This window comes from Anas platyrhynchos, chromosome 2, assembly GCF_047663525.1.
Source record: "Anas platyrhynchos isolate ZD024472 breed Pekin duck chromosome 2, IASCAAS_PekinDuck_T2T, whole genome shotgun sequence".
In the NCBI taxonomy this organism is placed as follows: Eukaryota; Metazoa; Chordata; class Aves; order Anseriformes; family Anatidae; genus Anas; species Anas platyrhynchos.
Window position 1 is genome coordinate 35814519 of NC_092588.1, and position 14389 is coordinate 35828907.

Below are 14389 nucleotides of genomic sequence, written 5' to 3' on the forward strand. Positions count from 1 at the left end.
GGCTTGTAATCAGGAGTGAAGTCACAATTAGAAGTGAATTCTGCTAGGCCAAAACTTCTCGATGACTAGAAAAAAAAATATTGTACTTTCACTGCACCTTTTGACCCTGAAAATAAGTACTGTCCTGACAAGAAAGTGAAACAGAAATGGCTGAACTAGATGTAAAATATTAGTATTAGAAGTTTGATCAAAATTGTCAACTGTTTAGAAGACTGTATTGGACTACTTATAGAAGCACAAGTTTCACTTTCTAAATTTTTATTCTCTGAAAAATATATAGAATATACACAAAAAGCTTAGCTTGGTGTTAAACTATTGAGCTAGGGTAGATACTAAGTTTGATTTCAATCTGTGTCTTATACGAGGGTAGCTATTTGTCAGTCTTGCAGCCTGGTCTCTGAGAATAGTTGTTTGTCTGCTTCCACTTTGTTTTTAAACCTGCTAGTTAGCGAAGTGAAATTAGAGGACCCTTTAAATTTTGGGGGTTTGATATAGAAAGGAATGGCATGTCACTATAAAGCAATTAAAATTGTATAAATATGTGTATCTGTATATCTGCAGGGAGGTGTATCCTGAAGAGTTTGCACCTTAAACCAAGTTACTACTTATTTTTTCCCTTCCTTTCTAGAAAGCTGAATGGATGACGACTACCTGCAACCATGCACTTTATGCAATATGTGATGTATTCACGCAGTATTTAGAAGTGCTTAGTGATGTTCTTTTGGATGATATATTCTCACAGCTGTACTGGTGTGTGCAGCAAGGTAGGACTGTACCAAATTATGTTAACAATGCTGACATTTTATTACGTTGAATGCAAATAAACAAGTGGACTGTTTTTCTTTTCCAGACAATGAACAACTAGCACGGTCTGGTACAAACTGTTTGGAGAATGTTGTCATCCTAAATGGTGAAAAGTTTACCCTAGAAATCTGGGATAAAACTTGCACTTGCATGCTGGATATTTTCAAAACTACAATCCCTCATGCGTAAGAGGACTGTTAATACTTACACTTTGTAAAATAGTTTAGCTAGATGACTGTTACTGATTTCAAACTGATATCTAATAGGTGAGGTGAACAAAAAACTGTTTGAATAGAAGCAGTCTGTCTCAAAATATAATCATAAATTATGTGCTAGATACTGTTAGCTGCTAGATATATTTTTTCTGTTGTACATGATAAACTGTTAAAAACTAGAAACACCTTATTGGACCTGTGGTATCTCTAGCTTTATTCAATTTTGAAATGGTCGCTGTTTTGAGAAGTGTACTACCTGCTTTTTTGATCATTGTCTTTTTAATAGAAGAACGCCAGTTATAGGCAGAATTTGCAATTTGTAATTACATGTCTATTTTTTTCCACAGTCACCACTGAGGTGAAACACTACTTATTTTCAAATCTGATAGTCTTAGTGTTAAACTGCTACATTAGTACTTGTTCTTTGCCTGTGAGCTAGTTCATACCATTTACTTCCAGGTATCACCTAGTTCAGGCCTGAAGAAACTGGAATCAAAAGGGAATCTTCTCCATGCCAGGCATTCCTTAATTTCGATATTATGTATCAGATAGCACTGTAAGAGAACTTCATTCATATTTAAAACATAATTTAATCCCTATGTTACCTCACCTGCTTTTCTACATGAGTAGTTATGAATTAATTGCATCCAGGAAAGTAATACCAAATTGCTAACTCCCTTAAGTTAGAGCTTTTTTTGTGTGTGCATTTTGATAACTGCCAAAGGTAAAATTGGAAACCAAATCTCTAGGTGTAGAAGTCTGATTAAATTAGCCCTAGCTTACTATAACCTGTACTTGAAAAGCAGAATGTTTTCTAGCAGAACACCAGCTTTTTTTCCCACATAAGATCAAAACTTACACTGCTGAGTATTCGTATAGTTGAACACTAGGAACCCTTTTAGAGCAGCATTCGGGATATCTTAATCTTTAGACACATTTAAAATGTTCTTGTTCCCTTTAGCTATATGATGTGTTTTGGAAAATGTGCATTATTCCCTTTGATATTTATGGCATTTCTGCTTTTCAGGCGAGTTATTTTTCCTAGGAGGGTATCTGACTCCTTTGATAAATTTCTGTTATTTATTTTCCATCTTTTTAAATCTTTCTAGGCCTTCTTTAACTTCATTATATTATTTCACATTATATTTCTGGGAGATTTAACTTTTGCAGGGTAAAGTAAATCATACTTGGATTTTCTCTGCATAGTATTCCCCTGAGCATATGTAATCAGTCTCATTTCCCATGGGGAAGGTATGCTTGCTCTTTTCCAAACACTTGTTGGGTGACAGAAAACTACTCAAAACAGTCTCTTGCCTTTACCATGTTTTATTAAAGCTGAAGCTTTGATGAAGCAGAAGCTTTCATATGGGCAAGAAAAAACACGATAATAATATGTAGGTATCTTATTCTTATTTTTAATGGAGACTTTTGTACTTTTTTTCCTGAGCCCTAGGAGAATACTTCTTTCTCTTTCTGTACAGCTCCTTTTCTCTTTCTCTTTATGGGATTTGGTTCTTTTCCTGTTAATCCTGCTTTGGCTTGCATTTCAAATTTGTATTTTTTTAGTCCCTGTATAAGCCATCTTTTTTTGCAGCAGAGCTTTTCCTGCCCTCCATGCCTTAATTTTTCTTCTTAATAACAAAGTTTTAGTACCCAGCTTGTTGTGGAGCTCGTCTCAGTACTTAGGGAAAAAGGCAGATACTCCTTTTACCTACTGTGTCTGGAAGTGACACAATAGTTACATTGAAATAAAGGCGAGATAAGTTGCACAGAGGTATATATGACGGCTTTATGAGTGAGTGCTTTGTTGATAATAGTCTTGTAATAATAAGATGCTATGAATCCTTGGAGTGCTTAGTATCTTCTGGGACAGTTTTTTATTACTCTCATCAGGTACGATTGCATTTATTCTGCTAGGACTCATATAAAACATCTTCCACATATTTGGGTAACATGCTTCTCTGATTTAAGGGTTGTTTTATTGGCTGTAGGAGTTCTTAGTTGCAGTAGTAGATTCTGCCAGTTTTTGGCAAGTTATGTCTTTGCAAAGAGAAAGATGATAGTGTGATAATACTATTTCCTTGTTTGAAAATGTGTTGAAGTATTTACTCAACTACCACATTCAGCAAGGATTACTTAAGAGAAAAGCCCAGCAGTACGCCTGCCAAGCTTCCACAAACTCACTGAGGTGTTAATAGCTGTGGATACTGTCAGAGAATCAGAGAATAGTTGAGGTTGGAAGGGACCTTTGGAGGTCATCTGGTCCAACCCACTGATCAAGGTGGGCCAGCCACTCAAAGCAGGTTGCCCAGGACCATGTCAAGGCAGCTTTTGAGTATCTCCAAGGTGGGAGACTCCACAACCCCTCTGGGCAACCTGTGCCAGTGCTCAGTAACCCACACAGTGAAGCGCTTCCTGGTGTTCAGAAGAAACCTCCTGTGTTCCTCTTTGTGCCTGTCATGTCTTCTCCTGTCAGGGGCCACCACTGAACAGAGCCTGGGTCCATCCTCATGGCACCCTCCCTCAGCTTCTCCAGGCCGAGCAGTCCCAGTGTCAGCCTCTCCTCCCAGGAGAGGTGCCCCAGTCCTTTCACATCTTTGAGGCCCTCTGCTGGCCTCTCTCCAGTAGCTCCACGTCTCTCTGTACTGGGGAGCCCAGACCTGGACACAGTTTGCCAGGTGTGGCCTCCCCAGTGCTGAGCAGAGGGGAGGAACCACCTCCCTCGTCCTGCTGACAGGACTTGGCCTGACACAGCCCAGGCTACCTGTATGGCACGGACCCACCACCACCTGGTGTTCAGCTTGATGCCACCAGGACCCCCAGGGCCTTGTCTTTCCAGCTGGGTGGCTGGGGCCATTCCTCCCCACGTGCAGGACTTTGCACTTCTCCTTGTGTTGCTTCATGAGGCTCTCATTGGCCCATTTGTCCTGCCTGATGGGGTTCCTCTGGATGGCAGCACATCCCTCTGGCATATCCACCGCTCCCCCAGTTTGTGTCATCAGCAGCCTTGCTGAGGGCACACTCTGCCCCCTCATCCAGGGCACTGAGGGTGTTGAACAGGAGTAGACCTGGTCCATCCCCCTGGGATATGCTGCTGGGGGTATGCTGCCTGCAAGCAGGCTTTGTGCTGCTTATGGCCACCCGCTGGGCCTTGCTGTTCAACCAGGTTTCAGTGCACCTCACTGTCTGCTCATCCAGCCCAAACTTCAACAGCTGATTTTAACAGTTTCTTGGTTTACTTCAGTTCTGTTTATAACTTCTTCTTTTTTAATGAAATATTTTGAAGCTTCATGAGAGAAAGTCTTGGCTTGCTGGCACTAAGAAAGCCAGGGTGAATGCCCTCTTGTTCTGGGAAGGTGATTCCCTGCACAGATTGTGATGATCTGACTCAATATTTCAATACATGCCTTGGGCAGGTGGAAGTTTAAATCAAATGTAATTTATTTGGGGCTATAAAGTCTTAACCTCTGATCCAGAATAATCTGCAAGTTGTATCCTGGTAGCTTTCAAGAATCAGCTCAGTTTTTTGCTCTACATTTGCTCTACTGTATTTGTGGACTTGCTACATGCCTCTAGATTTTTAGCTTTTAATTTTCTCATGTTTGTCTTATTTTAGTTCTATGGAGATCAGTGACGTGTTAGGATAAGTTAGGATCCTTTACATAGTGGGAAAGATCTCATGAAATGCAGGCACAAATGTCCGTGAAGCATTGCTTCACACAGATCGAGGCCTTATTTCATAAATGCCTGCTAAAAAGTGTGAGATCTTAACAATGACAAATAACTTTATTTTTTAGCAATAAATATATTGTAACAAGCAAGGATATGACCACTTAGGTTATTTAATCTGATTTTGTTCAATTCTTGTCAGACACAGACAACCTCAATAAATTACAATTAATGTAAGAATTTTTAGTGCTTAAGGTAATGAGCCTCAAGACAGCAACGGGCTATAGGAAAAGAGCAGGAAAGATCAGAAATACTGTCAGTGTCCTGGTCCCTCCAAAGACCAATGAACTTGACCAATGAAGTGGACATGTTGAATTTTAAGAAATGTTTGCTTTTAAGTGGAAATCAAACCACAATGCTGGAATATATCCCAAATAAAGAATGGCAGTGTCTCCACAACATGCTGATTCGGCCTGGGGTAGGTTTATTCCTGATTCCAGTGCAAGCTTATGTCAGTATGAGGGAACAAGGCCCGCTAATGAGACTGGAGTTGATGGTATTCTGCCTAGAGCCAAATCTAGTATTTCGATGAAAAATTAATCCACCTCCACAGAATTCAGCTGTCTATCAGAGGCAACTGGCAGAAATGTTTACTTCCAAAACCACAATACTTACATTTTTCAGTACCTGTGAGAGACCAAAAAATATATATTTTACTGCTAAAAAATAATTATTTTTTTTTTAAAAATTTTTAGAAGTATCTATATTCACCTCTTAACTTTGGCTTGCTTCCTTTAAAAAACAAACAAACCACCCTGTTAAGTAGCCTGTTAGAGTGTCAGTGCTGATTATTATTTTACACTTACTAGTTTTTATTTATTTATTACTGTTTTTCTGTTTTCAAGGCTTCTGACTTGGAAACCAGTCAGTGGGGATTTTGGCTCTGTATCTCCTTCTGATGCAAAAGAAAAACTGGTAAGCTGCTTAATAAATACTTAAAAAGCTTGCAAGAGTTCAGTACCAATGTGTTGTGATGTGGAGTAAGTGGAAAGCGTACTTAGTTGAAACCCACCTTTTAGTTTTGATTTAGTTGGAGATGTTTTTCCAGTTAAAGCTCTGCTTAATTATTAAAATTGGCAAGGAATTGAGAAGGAGAAGGCTGTGTTGGTTTGCAGTGTCCAAAGTAGACTTCTGAGTGTTGACTATAGGTTATTACCTGCATATGTTTTGGGTTATGTCCTATGTCTGGCAGGTCTTCATCATAGGTAGTACTGCAATACCATAAGGTTTGGGTTGTTTTCTGGTTTAGGGGCTGTTTTCTGATTTGTTTTGTTAAATATTCTATTTGATATATTAGCATGATGAGAAAATGCTGCCAGAATCAGACGGACATTTTCCCCCAGAATTTTCTATGGTAGTAAAAACTCAAACATCGGTGTTTAAAACAGAAAATCCATAGATTCATCATAATCCATAGATCCATCAAAATACATAGAACCATCAGATTTCTTAGCACTTATTGAATAAACTGATAGAAAGTTAAGATTTGCCTGTAAGTGATAGTCCTGTACCTGCATCAGCTACCACTGATGACAAATAACGTAGCTTTTGGATATTCTCACGAATAGTTGCCTAAAGTTATGTATAGATTAATAAAACATTTGAGGGTAGGGTCCTGAAACAGTTCTACTAGGAGAGACTAACTCTCCCCCTTATAATTTAACTGCAACAGGATGTAAATGTTTAATACTCATTGTACAAGTATCTTACATCAGCGTAACTTGTTACATCTTCACTTGCTCATTTGTAGTGGTTTAATGTATAAAACATTTGATCTAAATGTTGACTAAGTTTTTGATCCATTTATATCAAGTATAATAACACAAACATGGCAAACATTGTCTTCATCTTGAATAAATTGAAATATCCTTTCTCTTTCAAATAGTTTAGCGTTATTGTTTTCAAAGCATCCTTTGTCATCAGTGTAAAAAGACACTTTACAGCTTTACTTCAAAAGTAACAGAAGTTGTAGAATAGTGTTAATGGAGATCATTTTGGATGCTTTCTTTTGGTAAGAGAATTTTTGAAGGCTGTAGGTGTTTTCATCTTGTTTTTCTTCCAATTAGTACAATACCGAATAATATTTGAGCCTGTGTATAGACGTAATATCCATTAAAAGTATATTTATGCTTAATGACGAAGGATTTATTTATTTATTTATTTATTTATTCATTCATTCATTCATTCATTGGTATTAGAAGATACATCTGTATAGGAATAGTATGCCTAGATTTAAGTCTTGCCAAAAATGCAACTCCAGCAGCATTTATGGAAGAAATGCCTTTAGAAATACTGGGTTATTGAAAGGGACAGTAATTGCTATATGTAACTACTTTGTAGCTAATACAACATGTTTTATTATTAATTACAATAATTCTATTTCCCTCTTCCAATGAATGCTTTCCAAAATGAAAACAATGGATGTCATAGTTGATACTAGTACTTTCTGTTGAGAGAAAAACGTTTATAAAAATGATTAGCTCACAAGAGTTAATTTGTTCTCACTGTGTAAGTAAATGTTTGGGGGTTTCTTTTTAGGATACTATCTCACAGAAGTCTGTAGATATTCATGATTCTATTCAGCCAAGATCTTCTGATGGACGTCCACTTCAGCCCAGTGCAGTGTCCACAGCAGGGGAAGAAATGAGTAAAGCCAGGCCAGCAGCAAGTGCGTATTTCTTAGTGGTTTGGTATTTTGTATCTGTTGAGTACTATTTACCAACGTCTGTATCTTCAGTTGTAGCCCCAACTGTAATTTAAGAAACAATGTGTGGAGAAAATTATATCAATTACATTTTTAACTCTGTGTAGAATGATAGAATTCCTTACCATTGGTAAGAATTTCTTACCATTGCAGTGATACTAACAATAAGGTCACTGATTTTGGTGATTTTTGTGTAATATTTGTCCAGTATATGGCAGGTGACTTCAAAGTATTGAAATAATTTTTTAAAACCTGCCAGTTGATGACACAGTGATCAGCCCTGTTTTCAGAAAAGTAATGTAGATGGGTGGATTCTAGACCTGTTTTTTGAACATGCTTGAAGTTGAGCTATTTTAGGGGTAAAGTTAAGAATGGCTTTAACAAAAGAAAAAGTACAGAAGTGTTTTAAGATAAGAAGAAATTTATCTTTTTTATTTTTTTTTAAGAATTTCCAGAACAGAAGCTATTTGCTGCTCTTTTGATCAAGTGTGTTGTACAGCTGGAACTCATTCAGACTATCGACAATATTGTGTTCTTCCCAGCAACTAGCAAAAAAGAGGATGCAGAGAATCTAGCAGCAGCACAAGTAAGTAGAATTTACTGGTGTCTCTAACAGCTTTTCTGTAGTGGATAAGTTTTCATAAACTCCTGTAACATCTTCAAATTTACAGTTTTCAGAAGTGCTAGAGAACTTTCAGCAAACTGTTGAGATCTTTTACAACTTGTGCTGAGATCTTTTACAACTTGTGCTATATTGGATTTGCTATGCTGATGCAGCATGCTGTGGAGGTTTAAACATTTATTTTTCATAGATTTCAGTAACTGGTCTGTGGATACAACTTAATGCAGTTCTAAGTTTAAACACAGGTACAGATGAAAACAGGATGGGATGAATTTATCAAAGAGCTTGATGAAGACATTTTTTAATTGTGACTTGAAATCTCTCTTTTGTTTTTAATAGAGAGATGCAGTAGACTTTGATGTCCATGTGGATACACAAGATCAAGGGATGTATCGTTTCCTAACATCACAGCAGCTTTTCAAACTTCTCGATTGTCTGCTGGAATCTCACAGATTTGCTAAAGCATTTAATTCAAACAACGAACAAAGAACTGCTCTCTGGAAAGCAGGTGAGTCAGTCTCTTTGGAGAAATATTTTTGCAATAACATTTTACTGTGCTTTGAATTCACCCCGAAAAATAGGTCAAAAATTGCTGTGATGCTGAAATGTAATACTCAAAATGAGGCTGTAAATTTATGACCTTAGAAATCCTTAAGGAGAGGAGACCTCATCTGTACAGAGGCAAATACCTTTTTAATTTCTTAAAATTTAAGGTTTCGCTGCATTACTTTTCAGTGTATACAACTGCTGAACTGATCGCTCACTGTAGCTGTGAGTCCTGTGTTTGCAAGCTGCAGGTACAAAACCCCCCAACCATTTTGGGAGGGTTGTTGTACTTACAAGTGGACGCTTGGAATATATGGTGTTTTCCAAAAGATCTAAAATAGAATCTCTGTAGCCTGTGGTTTAATCTATTCCTTGCACCCAAGTTAGCTATATTGATACAGAAATATATAAAATGTATAAATACATAATAATAATATATAAAACATTAAGGTGGTTTTTCTAACTATATGCAGACCATACTCAGGACAGGTAGGAGACAGTTAGGAAACATGGAAGATGAAAATAAAAAATCTAAATGGATTCTTTTTAATTTCTGTAGGTTTCAAAGGCAAATCAAAGCCTAATCTTCTGAAACAGGAGACGAGTAGTCTTGCCTGTGGGCTGCGCATTCTGTTCCGTATGTACATGGATGAGAGCCGTACCAGCGCATGGGAAGAAGTCCAGCAAAGATTACTAAAGTAAGGGCCACGTAGCTGAACCTGTTTGTATTATCTCTGGTTTATAAAAGAATGTGGTTTTTGTTGTTGTTTGTTTGTTTTTTTTAACTATTGTTTTCAGTAAACTTGCTAGAGCTAACACTATATGGTGGTGGTCACAGCTAATATTAAGAGCTTTTATGTTGTATGGAGGGTGCCTGCAGCTACTAATGTTGTCTCTGCTTTTTGTCCTTTTTCTATCTTACACCTTTTGCGTGAGAGAAAAAGGTTTTATCACAGTCTTTTTTTTTATAGCATGTGGGTACGTGAGGGATTGTTGTAAAAGGTTGCTGTTCTTTAAAAAGGAAAAAAAAAAACAGCATCACCTAAACCTTGCTGCCTGATTTTTTTCCTTTAAGTAAACCTCGGCAATTTTAGGGAACTGATGCTGTTTGTTTTCATCTGTAGAAATGAGCACTGGCCTTCAGGAGCCTATGGGCACACAGAGGCTTTTGTCTTGTTGCTTTTTTGTGAGTTTGAATACTAAGGTTCATCTGAATGTTTTTAGTTTACAAAGTCCTTCAAGCAATTGTTGGGATAACAGAGGGCTTGAAACCATGGTGGTAACAATGGAAGTATTTTAAGGTTTAGAGACCAAGGAGCAAAGCTGAAAAACTACCTAATTACATCAGCATGAGCTTAATTTTTAAAGTCTACGTATCATTTTGTCACATGCATTTAAATACTCCTCATTAAGTGTACCTGCAAACAGTGAGGTCCTAAGACTTTGGTTTTCAGTTGAGCAAAATCACCGTATATTATCAGTATATTAGTCAGGCTTGCAGTACTTTTCATAAAATGATGCTGCTGCACACCAGTGCTCTACACTGGTGTAGTTAAAATGCCAAAGCTCGCTCTGGAGTAGAGCTCAAAATAAAATGTTACTTACTAGTTTTTGTCTTTTCTCTCCAGTGTCTGCAGTGAGGCTCTGAGTTACTTTCTCACTCTTACATCAGAAAGTCATCGGGAAGCCTGGACTAATCTGCTACTGCTATTTTTGACTAAAGTCCTGAAGATAAGTGATGAAAGGGTAAGTAACTTTGGAATTCAGGTAATAAGTAGCTCAAGACCGGTTCATCACACACAGTCACATACTTGTAAAGTTCCTGCTGCTCTGTAGGCAGTGTTGTGGGAATCTACATCTGCATTGCAACAGCACTTGATGGTTACCAGTAATTGCAATGCAGAATTGGGATGTGGTGAGTAGTATAATAAAGCGTGTCTGAGAAAATTGTAAAGATGCTAAAATCCTTTAAATGTGTGTCCCAAGTTGCTTTTACCCCTTATGCTGAGGAGAAGGATTAGTGGCTGATACTTTGTTCAAAGTACTTGGAAATTAATCCTGGTTTTGCTTCCAGTGTTACATGTTGACCCCTTGACCTTCTCCAGAGCAATTATGGATTAAATAATCATAGAATCATAGAATATCCTGAGTTGGAAGGGACCCTTAAGGATCATCAAGTCCAACTCTTGACACCGCACAGGTCTACCCAAGTTCAGACCATGTGACTAAGTGCACAGTCCAATCTCTTCTTAAACTCAGTCAGGCTCGGTGCAGTGACCACTTCCCTGGGGAGCCTGTTCCAGTGTGCAACCACTCTCTCTGTGAAGAACCCCTTCCTGATGTCCAGCCTAAACTTCCCCTGCCTCAGCTTAACTCCATTCCCGCGGGTCCTGTCGCTGGTGTTAATGGAGAAAAGGTCTCCTGCCTCTCGACACCCCCTTACGAGGAAGTTGTAGACTGCGATGAGGTCTCCCCTCAGCCTCCTCTTCTCCAGGCTGAACAGGCCCAGTGCCCTCAGCCGTTCCTCGTACGTCTTCCCCTCCAGGCCTTTCACCATCTTCGTAGCCCTCCTCTGGACACTCTCCAACAGTTTCATGTCCTTTTTATACTGTGGTGCCCAGAACTGCACACAGTACTCGAGGTGAGGCCGCACCAGCGCAGAGTAGAGCGCTGTAATAAGTCTGTATTTAGATCTCCCTCAATTTCTAACAGAACTTTTCTGAAATATTAAGTGAGGGGGGCAACTACAACAAAAAAACTTAACTGATAAGGAAAAAATTCCTCCTTTGCAGAACGAGGATTTGTAGGGAACTGTGTGTAACTAGTGCGATCTGTCAAAATGCTTCACAGCCGTCTTATTCTAGCACTGCCAGCTTCAGTTATAACCATGTTTCTGCTTGTCATTGTGGCTTTCTCACCTCGACTTGGGAGGGTATTTAAAATTCTTCACTTTGAACAGGGCTTCTGAGGTGTATTGATGCATCAGAATAACTTCTGTCTGTTTTCTCCTCAGTTCAAGGCTCATGCATCGTTCTACTATCCCCTGTTGTGTGAAATTATGCAGTTTGATCTTATTCCTGAACTTCGAGCTGTTCTGCGAAGGTTTTTTCTGCGGATTGGTGTGGTTTTTCAGATATCCCAACCCTCAGAACAAGAGTCTGCAATAAGCAAGCAGTAGCAGAGAGTGACTGGGTATTGCTCTGTTTAGAAGTTTGTACTCCTCAGCTAAATAAAAGGACCAGGTAGCTGAGCCGTTCTGTCTGGGTATCCATAACAATGGTTTCTTTGTCTGGCAGTGTGTATCCGAGGATTAATGGTACAGATGCTTACAACTGTAATTAAGGCTTGCAACACTCCAGTCCCTTTATTTCCTGATGGATTATCTCTATCGGTTTCTCTTACCTGGCTCATGCTGAGCGTAGAGCCGGTTTTTAGCACAGTCCTCTCGTCAGCACGGGCTGCAATATCCTTTACTGTCCTAGACAGCAGTATAGCAACAGATGTTTATGGAGGGTGTGAAAGGAAAATGTACCCAAAGAACTATATATGTAAAGGTTTGAGCTTCTGCAAGAAGTACAACTCAGGAGAGCTGTATTTTGAAGGATAAAATGTTTATAGTGAAAAGAAAATGGAGATTATTGTTCATGGTAAAAGATATTTAGCAACTATGTCTGATATTCTTATTCTAAGATTTTTGCACACTCAGGCTGTCTGAGACATTGGTAATCATCCTTCTGTGAAAAATGTACAGAGATGCAGGTTTGTAATATAAACTCTCTAACACTATACAGTTCTTCCTGAATTGTTTTATTTCTGTATTATTGATTTGCTGAAAACCCATAACACTTTATTGTTTACCAAATGCACTAGAAGTTTGGGTTTCTTTTTTGGGGTTGTGATTTTCTTTGTTTTTGTTTTTGTTTCATTGTAGCCCAGCAGTTAGTGTTGCTGACTTTTGTCAAGAACAGAGGTAGAAATATCACGACTGACATAACTACCTGTAATATACTTGTTTTAGGGCTTTTCAATATAATGAGCCATTGAAATGATGATCCTTCAAGGACTGGAACTTGAATCACTGCAAACAAGTCTAGGTTGTGTCTGCTGTCACATGTTTTTTGTTTGATGTAGATTTCACTCTTATGTACAGAATTTAATGTTGAATATATTCAAGTAACAAATCTGGCATGGTTTGGGGATGGTTAAATTTATTGGCAATGTATTCATACTGTGAATTGTGCTCTGATGGTTAAAAGACAAGATTGTCAAGCATTCTGTATTACAATGGATGTAGAAATTTTTTTCAGATGGACAAAATGTATATGGTACAGATATGTAAAGTTTTCTATGTAAAAAAAAATTCTGTACAACTTTCTGTACAATATTTGGTTCTCATCTGGCATATTCTAATCAGGTTATAGGTCAATAAAGTTTTTGAACTCTTTCATCAGTGCAATCAAAACCAGGCTAACCCACAGCACTTGTTTTATAGCTTCCTGTGCTTTTCATGCTTCCAAGGACCAAACCCCAGCCATTGGGGGTGTTTTGGTTTGTAAGTAAAAGTGGAATTGGGTTGTTTTTCAGCAAGTTCTTGTATGGAGACTGAGAAGGTAGGTGAGGGAGCCTGACCTCAGCATGGGATGAATCTGTCTCTCCCTGCTGAACTGAGAGAGGAGGGAAGGGAAATGTAGCACGTTTGAGCAGGCTCTGAAAGCAAGCATAAGCAGCTCAGTGGAATAGCTCTGGAGGAGCCAGTGAAGGGAATTAAAAGGTATGACCTGTGAGTAGTTCTTCCCTCATAATGTTAATTGGGGTGGAGCAAAAGCAAATTGAATTTCTTGGTCTTGGAGAACTGAGGTGAGTTTAATTAATTTTAATTGAACAGTCTGTCCTAGTGGGCTGTTTTTTTAATTATTTTCCAATTTGTTGTGTAATGTTTCAATTTCAAACCACCTTACTGGGCCGGACCTGAGGTCTTGCTCACCTGTTTGCGAGTGACCACTGGTAATTTTTAGAGCAAGTCCAAAATGTCCCATCCCTAATTCTGTCCTGTCCCTCATGCCTGTACCAAACTGTGTTCTTGGTACCATTACGAAGATGTTCTTAATACTGGTAGCCAGGGCACTGTTAACAGCCCTTTGTGTATCTTAGCCATGTTATCTGCCTAGTTCCTGTTTAAATCTGTGGTCAAGATTCAGCATGCAGTGCCCATGAGTACAATAGCTACTGGAGTTTGGTGTGGGTTTTATTCGTTTAACCCATACTGCTTTATTGTTCTCTTGTGCAGCTCCTGTTTTAGTAATGGTTTTTAAATAGATGGCCTTTTCATGCCCTAACTTATTTTATTGCTTGAATGGAAAATGCCTAATAGCTGTTTAGTCTTCTGTTTGCTGAAAGCAGAACCCCCTGTATTATTACTGTTCTGCCTACCTCTCTAGTTCTTGAAGTGCCAAAACTGTATGAGCTACTCTGCCTCTCAAGTTCAACCTGCAGCTCTCTACAAACTCATGGCCACAGTCATTATCAGCAAAGGGGGCTGGGTGTCAGGAATACTGTTTTATTCATGCTGAACTGGAGGGAAGGTCAGGGAGTTGTAGCTGCATTTATTTTGCAGAGTAGACTTCCCTACTTTTTTCTTTCTCAAATCCTGACAAGCAAGAGTAACTGAACTTTTGACACACAGAAAAAGGTGAAGGAAAGCTGGGGAGGATCCTTTCTGAAGGACCAAGAGGTTATACAGTGACTGATTCACACCAACTTGCAGTGCAC

The 14389-nt window shown here is 38.6% G+C and overlaps 1 protein-coding gene across 2 annotated transcripts in view; it reads left to right on the forward strand.

The window, feature by feature from the left end:
* ARFGEF1 (ARF guanine nucleotide exchange factor 1) overlaps positions 1-13065 on the forward strand; it is a 92255-nt gene extending 79190 nt beyond the window's left edge. For both annotated transcript variants that reach the window (XM_038173595.2, XM_038173596.2), the window contains exons 31-39: positions 629-764; positions 851-989; positions 5594-5663; positions 7287-7416; positions 7899-8038; positions 8414-8582; positions 9180-9318; positions 10249-10366; positions 11634-13065. In XM_038173595.2, coding sequence (XP_038029523.1) covers positions 629-764; positions 851-989; positions 5594-5663; positions 7287-7416; positions 7899-8038; positions 8414-8582; positions 9180-9318; positions 10249-10366; positions 11634-11798 — 1206 coding nt within the window. In that variant the 3' untranslated portion in view covers positions 11799-13065. The remainder of the gene's footprint in view (positions 1-628; positions 765-850; positions 990-5593; positions 5664-7286; positions 7417-7898; positions 8039-8413; positions 8583-9179; positions 9319-10248; positions 10367-11633) is intronic.
* Positions 13066-14389: the final 1324 nt, after the last annotated feature.